This window comes from Gigantopelta aegis, chromosome 9 (assembly GCF_016097555.1).
Source record: "Gigantopelta aegis isolate Gae_Host chromosome 9, Gae_host_genome, whole genome shotgun sequence".
Lineage (NCBI taxonomy): Eukaryota > Metazoa > Mollusca > Gastropoda > Neomphalida > Peltospiridae > Gigantopelta > Gigantopelta aegis.
The window spans coordinates 37,345,786-37,373,686 of NC_054707.1; the positions used below are offsets into that span (position 1 = coordinate 37,345,786).

At 37.2% G+C, this 27,901-nt stretch overlaps 1 protein-coding gene and 1 pseudogene across 1 annotated transcript in view; both read right to left on the minus strand.

The window, feature by feature from the left end:
• Positions 1-1,138: 1,138 nt before the first annotated feature.
• LOC121381556 lies at positions 1,139-3,525 on the minus strand (annotated as a pseudogene).
• A 12,411-nt stretch (positions 3,526-15,936) lies between these two features.
• LOC121381557 (sulfate transporter-like) overlaps positions 15,937-27,901 on the minus strand; it is a 31,787-nt gene continuing 19,822 nt past the window's right edge. Inside the window, exon 2 of the mRNA XM_041510889.1 lies at positions 15,937-19,060. Coding sequence (XP_041366823.1) covers positions 17,006-19,060 — 2,055 coding nt within the window. The 3' untranslated portion in view covers positions 15,937-17,005. The remainder of the gene's footprint in view (positions 19,061-27,901) is intronic.

Genomic DNA, 27,901 nt, shown 5'->3' on the forward strand with positions numbered 1-27,901 from the left:
GGTGCCACCAAAATCGTATATCAACACGAGACAGAGTGAAGGACGTTTACACAAGGTCCTGACTGCACCCATTACATACTACCAGGTGCCACCAAAATCGTATATCAACACGAGACAGAGTGAAGGACGTTTGCACAAGGTCCTGACTACACCCATTACATACTTCCAGGTGCCACCAAAATCGTATATCAACACGGGGGAGTGAAGGACGTTTGCACAAGGTCCTGACTGCACCCATTACATACTACCAGGTGCCACCAAAATCGTATATCAACACGGGGGAGTGAAGGACGTTTGCACAAGGTCCTGACTGCACCCATTACATACTTCCAGGTGCCACCAAAATGGTATATCAATACGGGGGAGTGAAGGACGTTTGCACAAGGTCCTGACTGCACCCATTACATACTACCAGACCTGTGCTACGAAAATGCGATTCAGGTGGCTTAATATTTAGAAGAACTTGTTTTTAAAAGGTTATTGTTGCTTTACTGTTATACCTTATAATTAATTAAATACATTCTATTAATTCATTTTGTTATATTTTCATTTGATTTCAACTTATTTTCGTGCTTATATCCAATGAAGTTCACGCACACTGTCCTGGACACACACACACACACACACACACACACACACACACACGTGCGCGCACACACACCTACCTCAGCTATCTGGGCTGTCTGTCCAGGGCAGTGGGTTAGTTGTTAGTGAAGGAGAAGAGGGTGTAGTGGTCTTACCCTTACCTATTGAGTCGTTAAAACTTGCTCTGGGTAGAAGCCGGTACCGAGATTCGAGCCCAGTACCTACCAGTCTTAATATGTCCGATGGCTTAACCACAACACCACCGAGGCCAGTCTTGTTATATTACTTAGTTTCGATTTGGTTGCCTTAATATTTAGATGAACCTTTTTTTAAAAGCTTATTGTTGCCTTATTGTCATACTCTATAATGAATTCAATCCATTCTATTCATCCATTTTGTTATATTACTTAGTCCCATTTTTGTGTTTGAGAGTCTAATTATATTGACAGGTGCTACCAAAATTTAGAAGAACCTGTTTTAAAAACTTATTGATTGATTTATTGTTATTCTATATATCCATCTTACAATATTACTTAGTTGCATTTTTTTCCAATTGAAAATATATGTCAGGGTGTAATGACCCACTCCACACAAACCCTCCAAACTCACGGACTATAATGTTACCATAATCGAGCCTAATAAAACTCCAGTTTAAAATTTCACCACAAATGATCTAGTTCCAGTTATTTTGGTCACAGCGTCGTGTACATTAAAGAAAACATGATCTTTTGGCAGGATGTCATACACCTGAGCACTGTCCAACATATGCAACATATAGCGGCAACAGTTTGCTAAAAATACTTCTGTCCCAGCTCCCTTGAATTGCTTAATGACCATCTTAAGGACATTCACGCCAGCCATGTCAATGTAAGTCATTGCTGAACAGTCTATAATGATGTGATGTATCCGCATTTCGTTTCCGTTTATACCATTTGACAGTTTGTTGTTCTCTGAATGAATTTTAATACTCTGACTCGCCGCTATGGTTAATGGATTAAACGTTTTCTCGAAGAACTGAGATTTAAATCTGTCTGCAGTGGCAAAAAACAGCGTCGTGTTAAAGTATAATATTTTTACTCCTTTCAGTTCTTTGATATTTTTGTGACCCTTGAGGTCAAGGTGAATGTCTTCCTGCTCTGAGATTCCAACCAGTTGCCCAGACGAAAACTGACTCTGGACGATAATGGTGAAGATGGATATTCCCACTCCTACGATAAGGCCGATATCAAGATCAACTAGGATCGAAACCAATACTGTTGCAAGCAAAATCACAAAATCTGCTTTGCTGACCCTCCAAAGATTAGGGAGTTGTCTGACTTGAAGTAGTAAATTCTTCATGGCCACTATAATCATTGCTGCCAGGACTGGTATCGGAAGAGAGACAAAGAGTTGACCCGCCACGAGCAAAACTACCAGAATGAAGATGGCAGATGGAATCGCGTTAAGAGTGAACTTAGGATCATTGTTCTTGGTGGCGCAACACACATTGGAAAACACTGAAAAAATTACCCGAGCAGGTTGGTTGCTCCGTACGCCACCGACTCTTGGTTGCTGTCTATTTCATACCGGCCTCGGTGGCGTCGTGGTTAGGCCATCGGTCTACAGGCTGGTAGGTACTGGGTTCGGATCCCAGTCGAGGCATGGGATTTTTAATCCAGATACCGACTCCAAACCCTGAGTGAGTGCTCCGCAAGGGTCAATGGGTAGGTGTAAACCACTTGCACCGATCAGTGATCCATAACTGGTTCAACAAAGGCCATGGTTTGTGCTATCCTGCCTGTGGGAAGTGCAAATAAAAGATCCCTTGCTGCTAATCGGAAAGAGTAGCCCATGAAGTGGCGACAGCGAGTTTCCTCTCAAAAATCTGTGTGGTCCTTAACCATATGTCTGACGCCATATAACCGTAAATAAAATGTGTTGAGTGCGTCGTTAAATAAAACATTTCTTTCTTTCTTTTTTCTGTCTATTTCATAGTCATGCAAAACGGCACGAAGCTTTGCCATGGATATTGTCATAGCAAAAGCCAGTATATCTATTACGAAGGTACAGGCATTTTCATTTTTTTTTGCGTAACGTTCATTGATTCCAACCTTCACCGCTAATAAGATCGCAATGCTTATCAAGCCAACAATGAGACCCCAACATTTGTGCCTCCAAGGTTATTAATTATGTCCCATTACACGAGAACGATTTTGCCAGCTCCAGAGTGACTTCCGACTTTGAAAGCAAATAATTTGCTGAGTTGACTGGTTGCGATGTGAAATGCTGCTGCCGTTGTAAATACACCGACAAACGAGACTGCTAGGTAGCTGGTGATAAACCCGAATCTCAGTACACCCATCACCAGCAAAATTATCCCAGACACGAAAGCGGCAGCCATTGCAATACCGACTTTGTACTCCAGTATTTCAGTTTCCATAGTTGGATCAACCGCACTTAGGTTTGAAGGAATTCCACCACCACCACCACCACCATATTTTAAATCAACCTCCCTTTCCACTATAGTGGCAGTCAGAAGAGCTAATACAGCGTTCGTTCCAAAATAATCATGTCGAGACGTGCCAAAGATTGCGTAAAAGACAATTCCAAAGAACGTGCTGTACAACCCATAGACGGGTGTATTAAAGGGAAGCGAGGCTGCCGAATGCGATACCTTGCAGTAGGTGCATGAAGGCAACAGAGTGGCCTGCCATTATATCACCCACCAGGTCTCTACTTGTACCACCTGACAAACATAATAACGGGTAACATGGACAGTTTACCGTTACAGACGGTCTGCTTCGAACAACGACATGTATTTCTGATGCGTTCTTTCAAGGTTTTCGGTGTTGGCGTTTTATTGTAGACATTGTCCAAGTCCTGTTGGGTGTAGACTCGTCGTTTGATGGTAATCGTTTCGAATCCATCGTTCGAAGTTTTCACGTCTAAAGGAATTCCCATGTTTGTAGAAGTTGCCAAGTCTGAAAAAAAGGAATGGTTTTTCAGTTATGCTGAAACACACACACACACACACACACACACACACACACACACACACATATATATATATATATATATATATGTATGTGTATGTATGTATGTATGTATGTATGTATGTATTAAGTTTAATTTTGTTTTGAAGATAAATACAAATGCACCTGAACAACTGAACAAGCGGCAAACCATATTAAAATAACCCCTCCCCCAAACCCCCCCCAAAAAACCCAAAACCAACCACCACCCCCCCCCCCCCCCCCCCCACAAAGAAACAAAAACACACAAAAAACAACAACGAAACATAAAGAAAAAAAACATGTAAAAACCAAACAGACCACCTCTCCCCCCAAAAAAAACAACAACCCCCGAAAGAAAACCAAACACAACAAAACAAAACAAAAATCGTTAGTATATTGTTAAATCGTTCACTGATAATACACATTAATATGTTTGTAGAATTAAATCAAACGAAATAACCAGAGAGAGAGAGAGAGAGAGAGAGAGAGAGAGAGAGAGAGAGAGAGAGAGAGAGAGAGAGAGAGAGAGAGAGAGAGAGAGAGAGAGAGAGAGAGAGATGTAATGTAGGTTACAGACATGGGACCTAATTCACTAAACTCTCGCAACACTGCGATCTCGCAGTGCAATGCTAAAAGACTTACAAAGAGGATGCTTTGTTGTCTAGCAGAGCATAAGAGAGCTTTGTGAATTAGACCCATGGTCAGGACATTACACTTTCATCAACCTTTTACTCTCGGATTGTTTGGCCGCCGGTTGAAAGTGAATGAATGAATGAATGAATGATTGTTTAACGACACCCCAGCACAAAAATACATATCGGTTATTGGGTGTCACAAATAGTAAGTATATGGAAGTATTAGCCGGTTGAAAGTGAATGAATGAATAAATGAATGATTGTTTAACGACACCCCAGCACAAAAATACATATCGGCTATTGGGTGTCACAAATAGTAAGTATATGGAAGTATTAGCCGGTTTGAAGTGAATGAATGAATGAATGAATGATTGTTTAACGACACCCCAGCACAAAAATACATATCGGCTATTGGGTGTCACAAATAGTAAGTATATGGAAGTATTAGCCGGTTTGAAGTGAATGAATGGATGAATGAATGATTGTTTAACGACACCCCAGCACAAAAATACATATCGGCTATTGGGTGTCACAAATAGTAAGTATATGGAAGTATTAGCCGGTTGAAAGTGAATGAATGAATGAATGAATGATTGTTTAACGACACCCCTGCACAAAAATACATATCGGCTATTGGGTGTCACAAATAGTAAGTATATGGAAGTATTATCCGGTTGAAAATGAATGAATGAATGAATGAATGAATGATTGTTTAACGACACCCCAGTACAAAAATACATATCGGCTATTGGGTGTCACAAATAGTAAGTATATGGAAGTATTAGCCGGTTGAAAGTGAATGAATGAATGAATGAATGATTGTTTAACGACACCCCAGCACAAAAATACATATCGGCTATTGGGTGTCACAAATAGTAAGTATATGGAAGTATTAGCCGGTTGAAAGTGAATGAATGAATGAATGAATGAATGATTGTTTAACGACACCCCAGCACAAAAATACATATCGGCTATTGGGTATCACAAATAGTAAGTATATGGAAGTATTAGCCAGATGAAAGTGTGTCGCCCGTCTCCGCTCGCAGTGTTCTTGTGGTCCTTAACTTGTTGTGACTAGTATGCGAGTAAGGAACAATGTTTGGAGTGTGCGACTCTCTGCCATAGCGGAGGAGGCGATCTTTGTTTGTTAGTTTGTTTTGTTTAACGACACCACTAGAACACATTGATTTATTAATCATGGGCTATTGGATGTCAACCGTGTAATTTTGACATATAGTCTTAGAGAGGAAACGCGCTACATTTTCCCTATTAGTAGCAAGGGATCTTTTATATGCACCGTCCCATAGACAAGACGGCACATACCACGGCCTTTGATATACCAGTTGTGGTGTTCTGGCTGGAACGAGAGATGGCGTACCCATGACACAAAGTAGCGAGATGTATGCAAGCGAGACGTTCCCAAACACATTATCAGTTTATTTTGTTTTGTTTTTGTTTAACGATATCACTAGAGAATATTGATGTATTAATCATCGGCTATTAGATGTGGCAATTTAGAGAGGAAACCCGATACATTTTTCCATTAGTAGCAAGGGATCTTTTATATGCACCATTCCTCAGACAGGATAGCACATACCACAGCCTTTGATATACCAGTCGTGGTGCACTGGCTGGGACGAGAACTTTGTCAGTTGAATACACAATTAGACAGGCATTTTGTCTCACTACCCTCTAAAATATTTCATGGATACATTGGCAGACAAAAAACAACAACAACAACAAAAAACAACAACAAAAACCAAAACAACAAAAAACAAAACAAATCAGTTTCCAAAATAATTAACAAAATATTAGGACGAAAATTGAGATATCAGAAAAGAAATGTTTCATTTAACGACGCACTCAACACATTTTATTTACGGTTATATGGCGTCAGACATATGGTTAAGGACCATACAGATTTTTAGAGGAAACTCGCTGTCGCCACTTCATGGGCTACTCTTTCCGATTAGCAGCAAGGGATCTTTTATTTGCACTTCCCACAGGCAGGATAGCACAAACCATGGCCTTTGTTGAACCAGTTATGGATCACTGGTCGGTGAAAGTTGTTTACACCTACCCATTGAGCCTTGCGGAGCACTCACTCAGGGTTTGGAGTCGGTATCTGGATTAAAAATCCCATGCCTCGACTGGGATTCGAACCCAGTACCTACCAGCCTGGTGACCGATGGCCTAACCACGACGCCACCGAGGCCGGTAATTTAAAGCAAGGAATGCAGTGTATAATGTCGGCTACTTCTATAGTATATCAGTTAACTATAAAGTTTAAAATTTGTTTTGTTTCACTAGAGCACATTGATTTATTAATCATCGGCTATTAGATGTCAAACATATGACCATTTTGACAGTCATAGAGAGGAAACCCACTACATGTTTCCATTAGTAGCAAGGGATCTTTTATATGCACCATCCCACAAACAGGATAACACATACCACAGCCTTTGATATACCAGTCGTGGTGCACTGGCTGGAACAAAAAATAGCCCAATGGGCCCACCGACGGGGATCGATACCAGACCAACGGCGTATCAAGATAACGCTTACCTCTGGATTCGCGCTCGTCTCTGTCGTGAAACGCGCACTAGAAATAGCCAAATCGACCCTACGACCCATCTATTGACACAGCCAGGATTTTATATTGGGGAGGGGGGAGGGGAAGGGGCAACGCATGTTGGGGGGGGGGGGAAGCCACATCATGCACATATGTATGTATGATTTTATAAAACTGAACAGTAAAACAAAACAAAAAAGGTTTCATTGGGGGAGGGGGATGGATCCCGTTCTTCCCTGCCTTCGCTACGCCACTGGAACCATCGTACCCCACGCACTGAACGATAAGTTAATAAATAATTCACCTCACTCACTGTATGATGAGATCTGTTTGAAATAAAGTGGCGAAAGTTAGTCATTGTAAAGTTTCCTGGACACATATAACTTAGTAAACAAATAATTCAAAAGTAATACTGAAAACAAAGGCTGTTATTTTTTTTATTATTATTATTATAAAAATATTTGTGAATATGATTCATATACATTGTGCATAAGAATATAATGTTTTGGTTTCATATGTAACTATGCATCTATATAAGGTATACTTGTCACAAGAAGTTAAGGGCCACATGAACGCTGCATCTGGAGCGGGACAGCTCATTCGTTCCGCCAGTGCTACAGAAACACTCTTGCAGCTGTTGGATGATGGAATGGCAAAGATGTCTCAGGGATACGTCATCATTCAGCCATGTCACGACTTAGCCACATTCCGGAATGCCCAGTTTACATCTTGATGGCATGGTTATCCCCAAAAAAACCAGATTGCAAAGACATTTATACTCTCCCAACCCTATCAGACGAAGAGTGTTAACATAAAAAAAAGTTTTACGTGCATTATGTTTGTTTTTTTTTTTTTTTTCAGGCAGGTTCCCTCTTGGGGAAAAAGAAAATAATAAAATAAATTAAAAGTAAAAAATTTAAAAAGCCAAACAATTTTGGATTTTTAAAAATGCATTTGCTATTCGCTTTTCTACTGGCAACCAAGCACGCTGGAAATAAATGGCTAGTATATATGAACGCTTGCAACCTACTTTTTATTACCTGTCACCGCCCTTGAATTTTGTTTTTATTTTTGGAAAAGATAAAATGTGATACAGACCCTTAACTTGTTGTGACTAATAAATGTCAATATGGCACGTACATAACAATACATTGGCTTGAGTTATGAGTAGAATATAGAAATGTTGTACATAAAATGGACCTTTCGACCCTAAAAAAATCAGGCGAATACAAAAACGTTTATGACGTTTCAACTGAAACACCGATACTAAATATAGTCAGTTAAAAAAAAGGAGAAAGTTTAACGACACCACTAATGCACATTGATTTATTAATCATCGGCTATTGGATAAGAAACATTTGGAAATTTTGAGCAAGTCGAAGAGAGGAAACCCGCTACATTTTTTTCCAGTAGTAACTTCGATTTTTTATATGCACCATCACACGGACATGATAGCTGTGGTATGTGTTATCCTGTCTGTGGGATGGTGCAGATAAAAGATCCCTTGCTGCTAATCGAAAAGAGTAGCCCATGAAGTGGCGACAGCGGGTTTCCTCTCTTAATATCTGTGTGGTCCTTAACAATATGTCCGACGCCATATAACCGTAAATGAAATGTGTTGAGTGCGTCGTTAAATAAAACATTTCCTTCCTTCCTTCCATACATCGAACAAAATGAAGTTCTAATATTTAGCCCAAGACCATTTCCGAGGTAGTGGTCATGTTTAATTTTGTATTCGCTATGTCGAATAATTTATTAAATCCTATGATTTTACAAGAGGCCCATGGACCTAAACGGTCACCTGCATAAATTATTTATCCCACGTCTACCACACTCATAGTGTGTATAACACATATTTTCCTGTGCAGTCAGAATGACCAAATTCATGTTTGTGTTTCTCAGTGGGTCAAGAGGCTTCCCACCACATTTAGTTAGAAATCAGGGGTTGAATTTTTTTTTTTTTACCACTATCCCAAAGGAATAGTGAATTTCAAAAAACACTATTCCGTCTAAAAATGTACTATCCCTTCAATTATTAATGTACCACTAGTTTTCCTGACTGTGCTACGTCGCCCTGTACAACATTGCGTAACGAACAGTTGTTTATATACCAGTCTATGCATTAACTGCGTACGAGCTGGAATTACAAACGAACTCACTCCAAACATTAGTCTCGATCAAAAAGAGGTTTATTTTTGTACCGATAAGTGCATGAGAAAGGTCTTAGTAGCGCGAGAATTTGTTCTGCAGAAAAATGTAGCTGAAGAAAAAGCGTAAGCGGAATAGTCGCAGGCGATTTTTGGTATTCCTTGCTTTATTTTCACTTTCATGACGGAATATTGGAAGAATTGTTTTACTATTCCGTTTCGAAATTTACTATTTGCGGAATAGCGTAAAATTCGACCCCTGGAAATGGACTTAGACTAGTAGTTGTGAAGGAATTACAGTTTAAATGCAATTTCTCTATAAAACTATAATAAATAGAGGCTATTTCATGGGTTTTTTGGAATACGTTTTTTATGTCAACGAGTGATGTGTGAAAACCATATTTTCACGAATTGCGAAGCAATGAGTGAAAATATGATTTTCACACATCACGAGTTGACATAAAAAATCGTATTCGGAAAAACACCATGAAATGGTCTATTTATTATATACAGATTTCCTAATTTTTGACAATATTTTTCGCTTTTTGGTAATATCTTTCGCTTATCCTATCGAAAACACGTAACGTCATGATATATTTCTTCCTATGGAACTTTGCCAGAATATTTATTTGACCATAGACTTTTAAAAAGAAATTTGAATACAAATTATCTTTATTAACATTTATTTAACAATACTGCGGTGCAAACATACCTGACAATTCGATCCTCTACAAACTCCCACAAAAACAAAACGAGTCGAACGCCGTTAAATTCTTACACTTACACTCGATGACACTACATTGTGTCATCATTATGGTATCAGGTCGTTTCGTAACCATACCGTTTCGTTCCATACCGGTTCGTACCCAAAAGCATATCAGTTCGTACCCAAAGGCATACCAGTTCGTAACCAGAGGAACATCGGCATACCAGTTCGTACCCACATTTGTACATGTTATTTAATGAAAAACAAAACAAGAAAAAAAAAAAAGCCAACTGCATATTAATAATTAGCGATTAGAAATTATCACGAAGAATCATGTCAAGCGAAGTCAGCTTATTTGTTGATATATTTCAAACACATAACATTTTTCTTTTGACATGACAAAAAACATTTTATGTATAAACATAATAATATTTACAAACATAGTAATATTAACATAATTATATAATTATATATAGAGATATTGAAACCCAGTACATTCATAAAATTGTATTTATGGTAAAGGTAAATGTGAAATTAATAAAAACTTATATGTTGCAGGGTTCCAGCTGGAAAATTTTCATTAATAGCCAAAGTTGTAGCCAAATGTTTACTTTTATAGCCACGATATAAATTTTATAGCCAAAAGAGCGGATTGAAAATTTTAATATTTATATTTGTGTAATTTATTCTCAAATTCATGTGGTGTATTTGTCCTAGTGAGCAATACATTTATTTGTACCTGAGATTTCAAATCGCGATCCCGTTTGTACTTGGTTGGTCGCGGCATTGTGTTTTAATCACTGGCGGTCCCGCAACACTTAGCGTCACCACGTGATAACTGTGATTAAAGATCGCATTTGAACGAGCGTTTGATTTAATAGAACAATGTTTTAAAATTAACCTAAACAATGATACAAAATGCAAATTATCTTGGTAGATAAAACATAAGAATATAATTCGGTGTGAAACTTAAATAAAAAATTGTGGACCCGCATATCTGACGTTTTAATAGGTTATACCGAGCTTACGCAAACTGAAATAAATATATTCATACGAATGAAGTACTCGATCGAACAGAGCCCTGTATGTAGATTTTATTCGTGAGGAATCGTTAACGATTTGATTGGTTCACGATTCACTGCATCCACATTTTATTTTATTAAGGAAAAGGGTTTCGCGCGTATATTTTCTTTGGAATGGTGGCGACATTAAATATATATATATATATATTAGGAAAATAAGATAATCCGAATTTCGGGAAACATTGGTTGAAAAAAAAAAATCGCCATTTTGTATCGCCTGATTGACCAGATTATAACAAAATTTGTGATAATTCGCCAATTGGCGACAATGGCGAACAGCAGCTGGAACCCTGTGTTGGTATATTTCTCAAAACTTTCAAAATGTGACTTATTCCCCATTTAGCACCGAGTCCTTCAATTATTGACAGGTGAAAGTAGCATTATGAACTTTTAAATTTGCATATGACATGAAATTTTTTAAGGATCCCTTTTTGGTCAATTGGGAAAAAATAACGTTTCAAATACAAATACAAAATCCCATAATTCCTCCTTGCCTGAGTGCACATTGCGTAATTCTCGAATGGCCCCGTTATTCAGTAAATGTTAATGTTTGACCGGATCAACTTTATTAAGTTTCAATATCTATAATACGCAATCTAATAATCTAATAATCTATACCAAAAATGATTATAAAAAAACATAATAATAATAAAATATTTGACAAAAAAAAGTACGAAACATGTAGGCCTACACACCTTTTTACAAAATAAGATCGTCTGCTTAAAATAGCACGACAAATGGTAGTGCAGGGTGCACATTACTTCCTACGTCCGTTGGGACTAAGCAACAAGTAGATTGGAGGTGTTGCGACAGATACTAAATATGTGTTAAAGCAAATGGATAAATTAAAACAAAAAGTTGTATTCTTCTATCAAAAATGTATTATATCGGACAATGTAGGCATTATTAGACCTAAAAAAGTCCACATTCCAAAAACATGGGATATCAGATCTTATTATATTTTTGTTATATATGCGTGCGTGTGCGTGTATGAATGTTTTTGTTTTGAGCATATATACGTACGAAGAGAGGATCGGTCTTGCGAAATATTCCGATCGATATCTCGGAACGGTTATGCATAACAATAAACATCATTATGCAGCTTCGTATTCAATTCGTTTTATATATTTTGTCGTAATTGCACTTCGTATCCCTATTTTATAGGTACAGTTTAAATTACATTTTTTATTTTTTACATTCGGTCAGATGCATTGGCAATCATCAAATTTAAATACGAAGAAACGAGACAAAGGGAGATAATTTAATCATGCACTTTTACAAAAAAGTAAATACGATTTCTATATTTTCACTGTAACTAAAATACAGTGAAAATATGACTTTTCACCGGATATGACTTTTATGGTTTCCGTAGATCTATATATTTCATTGCTATGTATATAATAAACGTCACCCCTCCATAGGCACAAACGCGAGGCTAACAATAATGAAAGTCAAAACTTTGGTAAATGACTTTTACACATATCAAGACTATTCGGTTATAGCATTTCTTAAAATCGACAATTTTGTAAACTGGTTAAATTTTCCTTTTATGCTCCCCAATATACCTTCTGCTCCAGCTTTTAGTGTCTACATATCACAACGTCTCTGCTGTCTTAGGGCATGCGCATTGTATATAGATTTCAAACAACGCCATATTATTGCGGCATAGAATTGGTTCCATCAGGGTTATGGTTTTCAGGGACTCATGGGGACATCCAAAACGTTTTATGGTATCCATTTGGAGGCTATATCTACTAACTACGATGCATCACTGACCAAAATGATGGCGGATGCTATTCCATATTTTGATTTTGTGCATAGTTTGCACGACTTTGTTTCGTTATATCGTTTTAGCTGGAAGTGGCGGACTTGACAGGTCCTGTTTGTGGCGGTGCGGGAAGAATGTATTGTCTAGTAAAATTATCTTCTTTGGAGTGGCTGACTTCTTATAGATGAGAAACTGAATAGAACAGAATAATAGAATAGATGTTTAACGACACCCCAGTAAAGTTTGTTTGTTTAACGACACTACTAGAGCACATTGATTTTCTAATCATGATCTATTGGATGTTAAACATTATGTAATTTTGACAAATAGTCTTAGAGAGGAAACCCGCTACATTTAAAACAATTAAAAAAAAATGATTAGCAAGGAGTCTTTTATATGCAACGGCCTTTGATACACCACTGACTGGTGGTGCACTGGCTGGAACGGGGATCGACACCAGACCTATCGTGCATCAAGCGAGCTCTTTACAACTGGGCTACGTCCCGCCCACCCCACCCCACCCCACCCCTAGAGAATAATGGAATCAACCACTATTTGCCAAATTCCCATTCAACTCTGCATTGTGCAGAGATATAATCGCGGATAACGGTTTCGTCGTCCAGAAAAGTGTCATTTTAAAACATGGCTTAACAATTTAACATTCTGTCCAAATTACCTTTATTACTATATTGTAAACAAAAATGCCCAAGTCCGACGCAATCATTCTATGTGCATTTGCAGTGCCGGATCCAGAAAAATCCATTTAGGGGGGCCTAAATGACATGAGGCGGAATACCAAGGGAACTTTGGGGGAGGTTTAATACATAATAAAATTATAACTGTCGCAAAATTTAGGTCCGCCAGATCCGCCTCTGGTTTAAGTTTGCAGCTAAAAGTTAAATTTTTTAAAATGATAATAATATTAATAGGTTCAAATTCAACTAAATTATTGTATTGTTCGACCATGCAAAAAGGCATGTATGACTGAGCCCATAATCATCTCCCAAGTAAGGTCACAAATTTCAACATAATGTCCTGCATATTATATTACCATAGCTTGTAACCATTTAATTTCAAACCTAATTGAAAATAGGTTAAAGCAATAGATTTTTGTATTTTTCTACAGTGGACAAAGGCATGTACGAATGAGTCCACACCATATCTAAAGTAATGTTCTTCATACTATAACCATAGCTACTATTTAATAATTAATTTCAAGCCTAATTAATAAGAAAGTTATAAAAAATACTCACTAAAGTCACTAAATTACAAAATAATTGCAAAATATCTTTATAAAAAAATAATAATTTGATACAACTGGCTTTCAAAACAACCTAATTCTGTTTCCATGACATCTCGACTTTCACCCAATAGCCGATGTGTATTTTTGTGCTGGGGTGTCGTTAAACATTCATTCATTCATTTATTTATTCACCTTTTGGACACTACCTCTCAGGCTCATGGGCGTGTGTGTGTGGGGGAAGGGGGGGGGGGGGGGGAGGGAGAGAAGTCAGAATGACCAAATTCGCAAACTTGTTTCTACATGTGGCAAGAAAGCTTCCAGCAAAATTTGGTCAAGTAGTTTTGGAGAAGACTTCAAAGAAAAAAAGAAAAGAAATGTTTTATTTAACGACGCACTCAACACATTGTATTTACGGTTATATAGCGTCAGACATATGGATAAGGACCACACAGATATTGAGAGAGGAAACCCGCTGTCGCCGCTTCATGGGCTACTCTTTTCAATTAGCAGCAAGGGATCTTTTATATGCACCATCCCACAGACAGGGTAGTACATACCACGGCGTTTGATATACCAGTCGTGGCGCACTGGCTAGAACGAGAAATAGCCCAATGGCCCCACCGACGGGGATCGATCCCACACCGACCACGCATCGAGCGAGCGCTGTGCCACTGGGCTACGTCTCTCCCCCAGACTTCAAAGAAGTAACGCTATAACTGTGGTACACTTTACCCCTTCCTCAGGGACAAAATGGGGGCCCAAAATTAAAGGGACATTCCTGAGTTCGCTGCAATGTTTTAAGATGTTATCGACTAATAAAATATTTCTACGATAAAACTTACATATTAAATATATTTTCTTGTTTAGAATATTAGTGGCTGTATATAAACGTGTTTCTGATCGTTCTAATATTTGTACTAGGTTAATTTTCATTTTATTTCCTAAAAAATACTTTTTCGTACGTACGAAGTTATCTGAAGACAAAATCCAGTTTGGGCTTCTTACAAATATTAAGAGGACCAGAAACACATTTAATATACAGACACTGATATTCTAAACAAGAAAATATATTTAATATGTAAGTTTAATCGTAGAAATATTTTATTAGTCGGAAACTTCTTACAATGCAGCAAACTCAGGAATGTCCCTTTAATGGTATTAACAAACTAAATAAACCATATATTGACCTTTATATATATGAAGACTATTCGGTTATAGCATTTCTGAAAGTAGAGTAGAATCATGTTCCACTTCTGGGCCCTGCCACCAAGCCCTTAAGGAGTCCGAATGACCAAATTCACACATTTGTTTTTTTGTGTGTACCAAGGAACCTTCCCACCTTTGGCTGCAATTGGTCATGGAGTTTTGGAGAAGGAGAAAAAAATGTGATAAGTTTACGCACGACGAACGTCGACGGAAGAAAACGGATCGCAATAGGTCACTTGAATGTTTGGCTCAGGTGACCTATAATGCTACCAAGAAAAAGGAAGAAAAAAAAAGTAAAGTTTGTTTTATTTAACGACACCACTAGAGCACATTGATTTTTTTTTATCTTATCATCGGCTATTGGACGTCAAACATATGGTCATTCTGACACTGTTTTGTTTAGAGGAAACCCGCTGTCGCCACATAGGCTACTCTTTTACGACAGGCAGCAAGGGTTCTTTTATTTGCACTTCCCACAGGCAGGATAGCACAAACCATGGCCTTTGTTGAACCAGTTATGGATCACTGGTCGGTGCAAGTGGTTTACACCTACCCAATGAGCCTTGCGGAGCACTCACTCAAGGTTTGGAGTCGGTATCTGGATTTACAATTCCATGCCTTGACTGGGATCCGAACCCAGTACCTACCAGCCTGTTGACCGATGGCCTAACCACGACGGAACCGAGGCCGGTAAAAAGGAAGAAATGTTTTATTTAACGACGTACTCAAATTTGTATTTACGGTTATACGACGTCGAACATATGGCTATTTCTCGTTTCAACCAGTGAATCACGACTGGTATATCAAAGGCCGTGGTATGTGTTATCCTGCCTGTAGCGGGTTTCCCCTCTATGACTGTCAAAATGACCGTATGTTTGACAATCAATTGCCGATGATTAACAAATCAATGTGCTCTAGAGGTGTCGTTAAACAAAACAAACGTTTTTCCCGAACATATGGTTAAAATTAATGAATGAAAACAGAAAAATGCGTCGGCTATTTGGTTGTCAAACTAAGGTAAAGGGGTAAATGAAACGACTACATATGGATAAAGACCACAAAGGTATTGAGAGAGGAAACTCGTCGCTACCACATCATGTCCTAAACTTTTATATATTAGCAGCAAGGGATATTTTACATGCATAATCCTCATGACTGGATAGTACATACCATGACAGTTGTGGAGCACTGGTTGGAACGCGAAACATTGCTCCACGGGTCAGCTAACGGGTATCGATCCTAGATCCTTAAATAAATCGCGCATCAAGCAAGCATTTTACCAAGCTAACCGACTTGACTTTTACAAGCATTATAATTTTAAGAATAAGAGTTTGGTATATTCGGTAGAACATTTTAAAGCATTTGTGGTAGAATATAATGTGTGCCTTGTTCTAAAGCGTTGCACCTTCCCGCATAATTGATAACCAAATCAATAAAATAAAATAAAACGATGTAATAAAAATCATATTTCAGCAGAAGGCAGAGTAAAGGTGGTTTTGACAAGGTTGTAACTTAAGCCATTATAATAAATTATTATAGGGACGAGACAGCCCAGAGGTACAGCGCTAGCCTCATTCTCGGTCAGTCTAGGATCTATCTTCGTCGGTAAGCCCAATGGGCTATTTCTCATTCCAGCCAGTGCTACACAACTGGTTTAGCAAATGCTGTGGTGTATATTATTCCGTCTATGGGATGGTACATATATATATAAATGATCCACTGGTGCTACAACGTTTTTTCTCTCTTATCTCAGTGGTCCATATATCCGTAATTACCATGCGTTAAATAAAACATTACTTCCTTCCTTTCCATTACTATTATTGTACTGTCAGATTCTCACAGAATCTGATTTGGTTGGCTTCATGTTCAGAAGGACATGTTTTTAAAGCTGCCTTAATACTAATACTAATAGTGTATGATGAATGAATTTAATATATTATATTCATCCATTTTATTTTATTTTGTTCCATGTTTGTACTCGATAGTCTGTTTGAAGATCAACTCCATACTAACCCTCGAAACTCGTGGACCACAATGCTACAACGATGGAACCCAATCAAACCCCATGTTATAGTTTCGCCACAAATGATCCACCTCCTGCAGCTTTGATCACAGCATCCTGTACACTGAAGAAAACATGATCTTTTGGCAGGATGTCATATACCTGAGCTCTCTCCATCACAACCAGCATATAGCGGCCACAGTTTGCTAAAAATAGTTCTGTTCCAGCTCCCTTGAATTGCTTAATGACCATCTTGAGGACATTTACGCCAGCCATGTCAATGTAGGTCATTGCTGAACAGTCTATAATGATGTGATGTATCAGCATTTCGCTTGACAGTTTGTTGTCCTCCGGCTCATCAACGTTAATACTCTGACTCGCCGCTATAGTTAATGGGTTAAACGTTTTCTCGAAAAGCTGAGATTTAAATTTTTCTGCACTGGCAAAAAAGAGCATCGTGTTAAAGTAGAATATTTTTATTCCTTTCAGTTCTTTGATATTCTTATGACACTTAAGGTCAAGGTAAATATCTTCTTGGTCTGAGATTCCAACCAGCTGCCCAGTCGAAAACTGACTCTGGACGATAATGGTAAAGATGGACGTTCCAACTCCCACAATAAGGCCGATATCAAGATCAACTAGGATCGACACCAATGCTGTTGCCAGCCAAATTACAAAATCTGCTTTGCTGACCCTCCAAAGATTAGGGAGTTGTCTGACTTGAAGTAGTAAATTCTTCATGGCCACTATAATCATTGCTGCTAGGACTGGTATCGGAAGAGAGACAAAGAGTTGACCCGCCACGAGCAAAACTATCAGAATAAAGATGGCAGATGGAATCGCATTAAGTGTAGATCTGGCACCAAGTGAACTTAGGATCATGGTTCTTGGTGGCGCAACACACATTGGAAAACTCTGAAAAAATGACCCGAGCAGGTTGGTTGCTCCGTAGGCCACCAACTCTTGGTTGCTGTCTATTTCATAGTCATGCAAAGCGGCACAAAGCTTTGCCATGGATATTGTCATAGCAAAGGCCAGTATAGCTATTATGAAGCTGTCCTGACCTATTCTACCCAAGACGCTTAAATTTGGAACACGTGGCACTGGCATCCCAGACGGAATATCCCCGACTACGTGAATTCCGAAGCGTCTTTCGAACTCTGCAAAATGAGAAATTATTGTTGCTATGATAACAAGTATCAGATCTATAGGTACAGGCATTTTCAGTTTTTTCCCATAACGTTCATTGATTCCAACCTTCACCGCTAATAAGATCGCAATGCTTATCAGGCCAACAACGAGATCCCCAACATTTGTGTTTCCAAGATTCTTAATTATGTCCACATACACCAGAATTAGTTTGCCAGCTCCAGAGTGACTTCCGACTTTGAGGCCAAATATTTTGCCGACTTGACTGGTTGCAATGTGAAATGCTGCTGCCGTTGTAAACCCACCGACAAAAGAGACGGCTAGATAGCTGGTAATAAACCCTAATCGCAGTAAACCCATTACAAGCAGAATGATCCCAGACATAAAAGCAGCAGCCATTGCAATACCAACTTTGTACTCCAGTCTTTCATTATCTATAGTTGGGTCAACCGTACTTAGGTTTGAAGAAATGTCTACACCACCATATTTTAAATCCGCCTCCCTTTCCACTATAGTGGCAGTGAGAAGCGCTAATACAGCGTTAGTTCCAAAAGAAACATGTCGAGACGTGCCAAAGATTGCGTAAAAGACTATTCCAAAGAACGTACTGTACAACCCATAAACGGGTGTAAGGGATGCGAGGATGCCGAATGCGATACCTTGCGGTAGGTGCATGAAGGCAACTGAGAGGCCTGCCATTATGTCACCGACCAGGTTCTGTCTCCACTTGTACCATCTGACAAACATAACAATGGGTAACATGGACAGGATACCGTTACAGACTGTCTGCTTCGAACACCGACAGGTATTTCTGATGCGTTCTTTCAAGGTTTTCGGTGTTGGTGTGTCATTGTAGACATTGTCCAAGTCCTGTTGGGTGTAGACTCGCCGTTTAATGATAATCGTTTCAAACACGTCGTCCGACGGCTTCGTTTGTAAAGGAATCTCCATGTTTGTGGAAGATTGCAGAGTCTGAAAAAACAACAAGAAGAAACAGTCAATTAATTAGTGAGACATATGTATTAAGTTTAATTATATCTGGTTTAACAAAAAATACAATCGAACATGCTCAAGCGACCAACGTTATTAAATAAATACCAGCATAAATAATTCAATAATGGTACAAACTGATTAAACTTTTTGTTAAGTCTGAGCAAGCAATATCTTGTATATTGCTTGAAATGATTAGCATATACATGTACTAGTGTATATAGGGTAACAATGAGGTAACAATATTGTCCATGTTGAAAAGCGCGCGCTTATTGCCCCGCCCACATTTGTGGAAGGGGAAGCGGGTCTCTGTTATCTAGAAAACACTTTCAGTCTTAGTTCTCCCAAATAGTCTCATAAATCATCAATAACTGACTCTTCTGTTAGTAAGATCGTTAATATTTTCAGCTCTGAAATAATCATCGTTGATGTGAATACCACATTACATTTGAACAAAAACATAGCTTTTTTGAGAGCGTCACTTTAATTAGATGAAACTGTGCGTGCGTATTTAATTTTATTTCAATAATGCATTTTCGAGTTAACGAACTTTGAAAAGTTTCGCAAAATCATCCAGTATTTACGTACCGTATCCAGAATTGTTTAAATTCACCATCATTTTTTTTTTTAAAGTAACCATTTCTTATTACATTCTATATTGTTGGAATTAAATACCTTATCAGGAATTTTGGATTTGAACGCAAAAATAACGACCTTTTTTTCAAATTCAACATAATTTTTCATTCTATATTGTTGAAATTAAATATTTTTATTTCTCATTTTTTAACGTGAACATGGTATTGTCTACAGAGTTATGTGCCATTACCAAGGCGTGTGTCTATTGGCTGTATTTGTCAATCGACCAATGGACATTTTTCTGACACTCATGTAACTGAAGCCATACATAACATTTTCTTTGTTAAAATAATTGTATACATGTTATTAGTATTATAATCCCTATTTCGTATGATAATCGCAGGCAACGAACGAATTTTCTACTGTGAATACAAGACACCATATATTATATACCAAATTCCCAAATCATCCAAGAGTACAAATTGGCCTACATAGGGTTGGGTGGTCCGTCCTTGAGAGTATGTCATGTAATCAACGGACGAGTCTTTAATGAAACCAGGTTAACACGATCTCTTTCATCAACAAATAAATAGAAAAAGACGCATGGATACTTTTTCATTAAATTCGATAAAAAAAACCCCTCTATCAAATGTTTAAATAATGATAATCTACTCTGACAGTGATACAACCACAACAGGATGTTGTGGAGCTGTTCAAAACCATCCTATTTAGTCTTAAAGAGATTTCTTTTGAACTGTCTGTGCTATATGAATAAATAAGAGGAATACTGACCGATATTTTTTTAAAAAGAAAACTCAGCATCCGCTACGGTGTATGGACACCAATAGATGTGTTCTTTTGAAACTAGCCTTGAAACTGTTGAAAGGTGCTTTCAAACTTATAGAAGAAATTGAAAAATATTTTCTCAAAAGAAAACCGCATCCATCGTAACACACGCGAGCCTGTGCTTATATTTTCTAAACCTTTCTTTGAGTCTATAATGATGTGCTCCGGAGAAGCGGAGAGACATACCTATTGAGTGGATAATGACATGCGTAGCAATTCTGTCTCATTTAGTGTGTATCAATAATGACAATAAATGGTAGGGAAAAGAAAGAATATTTTGAAGTTTTATGTTGCGGAAACATAAAAGAAAATCCAGTAAAACTCCCGCTGGGATATAGCAGGCTTTTTGCGGTTTGTGATGTGAATGAATTAATATCAATATATCACGTTGTCTGAAGGCTAACTTGGCATCCACGCTCGGTGACATTTGTAGGCTTTACTGCACCAATATCAATGCGTTGTCGAGTTGGCTAATCTCAGAAGTAATGGGCCGTTGCGTTTTGGATTAACCCATTTGACCTTTTCTCGTTCCAGTCACGGCTCAACAAATTATACATCAGAACCTGGGGTTTATGTTATCTTTTGACATGTCTGAAATAGATTTAATGTATGTCATGCTTTGATTAGAAAAAAAATAAAATAAAAATGAGTGTGTGTTAAAAGATTAAATTATAATCCTTAAAGGGACATTCCTGAGTTTCCTGCAAGTTTTAAGATGCTATATAGAGTAACAGAGACTTTGTAACGATTGTAATTACATTTTAATTAGGTTTTTTGCGCCTAACGTTAGTTGCATGTGATATGATAGATGACGATGGTACCAGTCAAAGTGTTCGCGAGCGTTCAGCATCCTGAACACGTCACAGGTGTATATTTATGTTTTCAACTTCTGTTCCTATTTTCTTCTTCTTCTAAACTGCGGCTGGCTAACGTATAATAGTTATGTTAAAGGGACATTCCTGAGTTCGCTGCAATTTTAAAGATGTTATCGACTAACAGAGACTTTTTGACGACTGTAATTACATATCAAATATATTTTTCTGCATAAAATATTAGTGGCTGTATATTAAATGTGTTTCTGATCGTTCTACTATTTGTACCAGGTTAAATTTCATTTTATTTCTTAATATATATTTTTTTCGTACGTACGAAATTATTTAAAGACAAAATCCAGTTTGGGCTTTTTACAAATATTAAGACGACCAGAAACACATTGAATATACAGACACTGATATTCTAAACAAGAAAATATATTTAATATGTAAGTTTAATCGTAGAAATATTTTATTAGTCGGAAACATTTAACAATGCAGCAAACTCAGAATAAGACCCTTTCGGGTGTAGGTGGGGTAGGATTTTCCAAAGGGACGATCCTTGATATGTGCTAAACAAGAAAAGATGTTTTCAGTCAATAGTAAACGACACTACTAGAACACACTGATTATTAATCATCGGCTATTGGATGTCAAACATTTGGTAATTTAGTCTAAAGCTATATTCTAACCGGCCGCGAGCGATTATTTTATCTCTCTAATCTCATCTCGCTCTTCCTTCTCTCTCTCGCTCTTCTCTCTCTCTCTCTCTCTCTCTCTCTCTCTGTGTGTGTCAGTCAGTGTGCATCTCTCTACTAGAACACTCGCTGATTATTAATCTCTCGGCTATTGTCTGTCTCTCATTCTCTCTCTCTCTCTCTCTCTCTCTCTCCTAACCGGCTCTCGAGCGATTCTCTGTCTCTCTCTAATCTCATCTCTCTCCTCTCTCTCTCTCTCTCTCTCTCTCTCTCTCTCTCTCTCTCTCTCTCTCTCTCTCTCTCTCTCTCTCTCGGCCTCCAAGAAATAAAAATCGATAGTCTATATAATCTCTAAAGAAACTGGCAAGTGCCAATCACTTATTTATATGTCCCACATATCTTAATACTCGTCGCATCTCTTAATCTTAATTTATAAGATAGTAAGCAGATTAATGAAATTTACCGCATTTTAGTCGATAAACCTAGGGAAATAAACATAAATTCAAATCAACAATACATGTAGCTATATCACTTGCAATCGGGCACATAATATACTTATGGAAATAAGGGATGACAACAACAGTAACAGGAACGAGCGTTTACAACCAAAACCATGGTCCATAATGCCAGGACGTCAAGCGTGTCACCAATATTCAATTTCACATTACTGACATTCAGTCTCACATTACTGACATTCAGTCTCACATTACTGACCATGTTACCGATATTCAATCTCACATTACTGACATACAGTCTCTCATTACTGACATTAAGTCTTACATTACTGACAGTCTCACATTACTGATATTCAGTCTCACATTAATGACATTCATTCTCACATTACTGACATTATTACCGATATTCAATCTCACATTACTGACATTCAGTCTCACATTACTAACATTCAGTCTTACATTACTGACATTGTTACCTATATTCAGTCTTACATTACTGACATTCAGTATCACATTACTGACATTCAATATCACATTACTGACATTCAGTCTCACATTACTGACATTCAGTCCCACATTACATCTTTATACTTCATACGGACATAATATTATGATGCTAATAGTAACTGAAATGTGGTCAATAATCACAAGTGTTCTCACATAAAAATCCATCTTGTCATTGGCGTTGGACCGGCCTCGGTGGCGTCGTGGTTAAGCCAAACGGACATAAGGCTGGTAAGTACAGGGTTCGTAGCCCGGTGCAGGCTCCCACCAAGACCGAGTTTTAACGACTCAATGGGTAGGTGTAAGGCCACTACACCCTCTTCTCTCTCACTAACCACTAACAATTAACAAGTAACCCACTGTCCTGGACATATACAGCCCAGATAGCTGAGGTGTGTGCCCAAGACAACGTGATTGAACCTTAATTGGACATAAGCACGAAAATAAATAAAATTAATGAATTGGCGTTGGACAATGGAAATGCTGAACAGCTGCAAGCGTACAGTTTGTACGATCGTAAAAAGGTTGATTATTGTGGACGACCCCTAAAACGCATTTTTCTTTTCTTCTCCACATAAAACTGGTTTGAAATATCGGTTGTGGTCACGCCACTATATATCAACTGGATCTAGTAGTAGTGACAGCGATAGAATACAATTTGTTTCTTGATTACTGTTTACGATTAGACGGCCACGTGAAAAAAAGGTATAAGTATGTATCGAATTTCAGTCAACCTATTTCTGCCTGACCTCATTAAATTGGTCTGACCTATCTTAGAGGACGGTAACCCTACCTGTTGGGCAGCGTGAAATATGTCACTTACTACTAATTTATTTTTATTTTATCTATTTTGGGCAAATTCAACGTGTTTCTGGTCTCCCTAGTGTTTATAGTATCTCAAAAGGCGTATATTACCGCATTAAACAGGAATTGTAGGTTGCGTACCTGTAGAACTCGGGTAAACTGTCATTAACATAACTATTAGACTTTAGCCAGCCGCAGTGGTCTGGAGACCAAACAATTGGTTTAAAAGAAGAAGAAAATAGGAACAGAAGTTGAAAAAATAAATATACACCTGTGACGTGTTCGGGATGCTGAACGCTCGCGGACACTTTGACTGGTACCATCGTCATCTATCATATCACATGCAACCAACGTTAGGCGCAAAAAACCCAGTCATAACGAACGACCGCTCGTCCTCCTGAACAGGACAGACGGGGGTGGCGGGGGTGTGAAGTGCCCCCCTGCCATGAGGCTTAAAAACGAGCATTATCCCCCAAATCTGTAAAACACAGAAATCAAATGCATGAGCTATTCCTTGAAAGAATAATTCTTTGTCTTGTCAATAAAAATAATGACACGTGTATGATATTTTAGGAAGTAGGCTAATATTTATGTTGGACATTTGAATTTTCTGTGTATTTTTCTTCTTCTTTTTTTCACAAAATTGGTAGGTGATTAAACAATGGAGCTGGAGCGTGCTCTAGGGCCTAGATAGTCGGTAGTTTGAGCTAAAAATGGTGAATGTCAAAAATAACTATATCACTACGAAGCTAGTGAAAATCTACTGTACCAACTGAAAATTATGGCTTAAAGGTACAATATTATTATTATTTTTTTTTTAAATTAATGAAGTACAGCGTTTCGCAAGCTTTGTCTAATTACTCTATATATAAATAAAGATAAACACTATGGCTTAAAGGTACAATATTATTAAAACAATTTTTAAATTAATGAAGTACAGCGTTTCGCAAGCTTTGTCTAATTACTCTCTATATAAATAAAGATAAAAATATGGCTTAAAGGTACAATATTATTTTTTATTTTTTTTAAATTAATGAAGTACAGCGTTTTGCAAGCTTTGTCTAATTACTCTATATATAAATAAAGATTAAAATATGGCTTAACGGTACAATATTATTATTATTATTTTTTAATTAATGAAGTACAGCGTTTCGCAAGCTTTGTCTAATTACTCTATATATAAATAAAGATAAAAATATGGCTTAAAGGTACAATATTATTATTATTTTTTAAATTAATGAAGTACAGCGTTTCGCAAGCTTTGTCTAATTACTCTATATATAAATAAAGATAAAAATATGGCTTAAAGGTACAATATTATTATTATTTTTTTTTAAATTAATGAAGTACAGCGTTTTGCAAGCTTTGTCTAATTACTCTATATATAAATAAATATTAAAATATGGCTTAAAGGTACAATATTATTATTATTATTTTTTAATTAATGAAGTACAGCGTTTCGCAAGCTTTGTCTAATTACTCTATATATGAATAAAGATAAAAATATGGCTTAAAGGTACAATATTATTATTATTATTATTTTTAAATTAATGAAGTACAGCGTTTCGCAAGCTTTGTCTAATTACTCTATATATAAATAAAGATAAAAATATGGCTTGTACCCCCCCCCCCCCCCTCCCCACACACACAAACTAAGGTCGACGATAGTCACTTTTCGGACCCTTGTTTTGGCAGGATATGACTTTTTGACGTCACTAATGTGACGTCACACGCATAGCTACATTACAAAATCGCTCATTTGACATCCAGGTCATCGTACAATGTGGCTGCAATAACAGAAGTATAAATAGCTTTTCCATTTAATATTTATGGTCTGCAGGATAAAGAAAATAACTAGTTAATGACGTCGGATATCTGCTTTATCCTATTTAGGCCGAATGAGAAATTCCGCTGGATTCCGAGCGGAATTTCCCATTCTTACCTTCACTGGATAGGCCTAAAGCAGATAATATTACCCGACGTCATTAACTAGTTATTCTCTATATATCCAACGGTAATTTTTTTATATGATATATTTGACAAAAAGGTACTTTTTAGTTCTTTCATCTTTTAAAACTTAAAATTAATGGTATTTGCAGAATTATGAAACATAAAAAAATACCAACTTGTAAACAGCATTAACTGTTTGTTATAGACAATTAGCAAAGACCAAAGTTGTTGTTTTTGGATATATAAAGGTCGTAGACACCCAGTTTTTAATCTATTCGATAACATACTAGAAGTAACTGATTGTTATCAGTACCTAGGATTGTGTTTTTCAAAGAACTATACATACTCACTAACAAAGAAATGTATTAAAGAACAAGCCACTAAAGCTATGTTTTTACTTAAATGTCAAATAAGTAACCTCAACTTACCAACTGACTGTCAGCTTAAACTTTTCGATCAGACTATTTTACCTATTTTACTTTATAGCTATGAGATATGGGGTTTTGAAAATTGATGCATTATTGAAAGTGTACATATACGATTTTTGCGAAGTATTCTTGGTGTAAAACGTAACACACCACTTTATATGCTTTATGGTGAGCTTGGAAAGTTCCCACTTGTTGTTTGTGTGAAAAGTAGAATGATTAACTATTGGTGTAGGATGTTAAATAGTGATAACAAAAATAAGCTATCCTTTTATCTGATTATGTTTATGGAATACATGTATATAAATGGTTTAATTTTGTAGAAAATATTTTTAATGAAACTGGATTTACTTATGTATGGCTATTTAAATTTTTTTAAATTATGGAAACGTTAGCGATATTATTCTTGAGAGACTTAAAGACCATGACCCATATTCACAAAAAGGTGTAAATTTACGTCTACGACTAGCACTTACGTCTGCCGTAGATTTACGTTTACGTGCAAGAAGCACCTTATTCTCAAAGACGGTCGTAAATATAAACGTAACTTAGTTGGACGTAAATCTACGATTTAACACTCTCACCCGACAAATTAAAAAACAACAACACACATTTGAAACGATGGCTACCGGGTAAATAAAGAATGCGCAAAACGCAATTTCGTTTGTCGTCTGCTAACAATAACATCGCGAACGGCGAACCATGACATTTTAGTATTGATGAGGATCCGCGTTTTGGCACGAACTTGAGAACATTTCTTAAAAAGGAAAAGATAACTCAGGAGAAATTGGTCGAGTCGAAAACATCCGTTCAATCACCAACAAAAATATGTTCAATCCGTGGGCGTTCGCCATCGCAAACTGCTTCAATTATTGAAAATGCTGCCAGTTTCCGTAAATAATAGTAAATAACGGCGATAGTGATTGATTTATAATATATACATGACTTACGTGCAGCGTTAGTTGTAACCGGAGGCACTCTTATATTTACGTCCAACTTTACACGTAACTTACGTGTACGCGGTTTCGTGAACAGCTCTTCAGTTGTAGATTTACGTTTACGTGTGAAACTAGGCTTACGAATTTTTGTGAATATGGGTCCAGTACTTGCAGTTATGGAGAGACAACATTTACCATTCAAGCAAACGTACTGACTATAGGATATTTAAAGAAATCATAAATTGGAACCATATTTATTACTTTTAAATACAAAACATAGGTCTAATTTCACTAATTATCGCACTGCTAATCACAGGCTCCCACAAGAAGTTGCCTTAGTTGGTAGATGGGAAAATATTCCCAGGTGTGAACGGAAATGTTTATGTCACGATGATGTTGTTGCTGATGAATATCACTCTCTATTTGAATACTATTTTTTTCCGAAATGAAAGATGCAAGTACATACCAAAATATTACTATATCAGACCAAATGCTATTAAATATCATGATCTATTCTGTAGCACGAATATTACTTTGTTAAATAATACTTGTAAATTTTTAGATAACATTGTGAGAACATTTATGCCCTCACGTTAATCTTGTATTATTATATTATATATGTAGAACTGCTGTATCATTATATTGCACATACTGTAACTATGTGCTCATGTATCACTTGTTATGTGATCTGAGTGTAAATAAAGATGTGTTCTGTTCTGTTCTGTTCTGTTCTGCTTGTTATAGAAATTTAACAGGGGTCAAGGTTAGTAGGCCAGTTTTTATTTTAATGTGACGAAGCATTGTAATAATTTTAC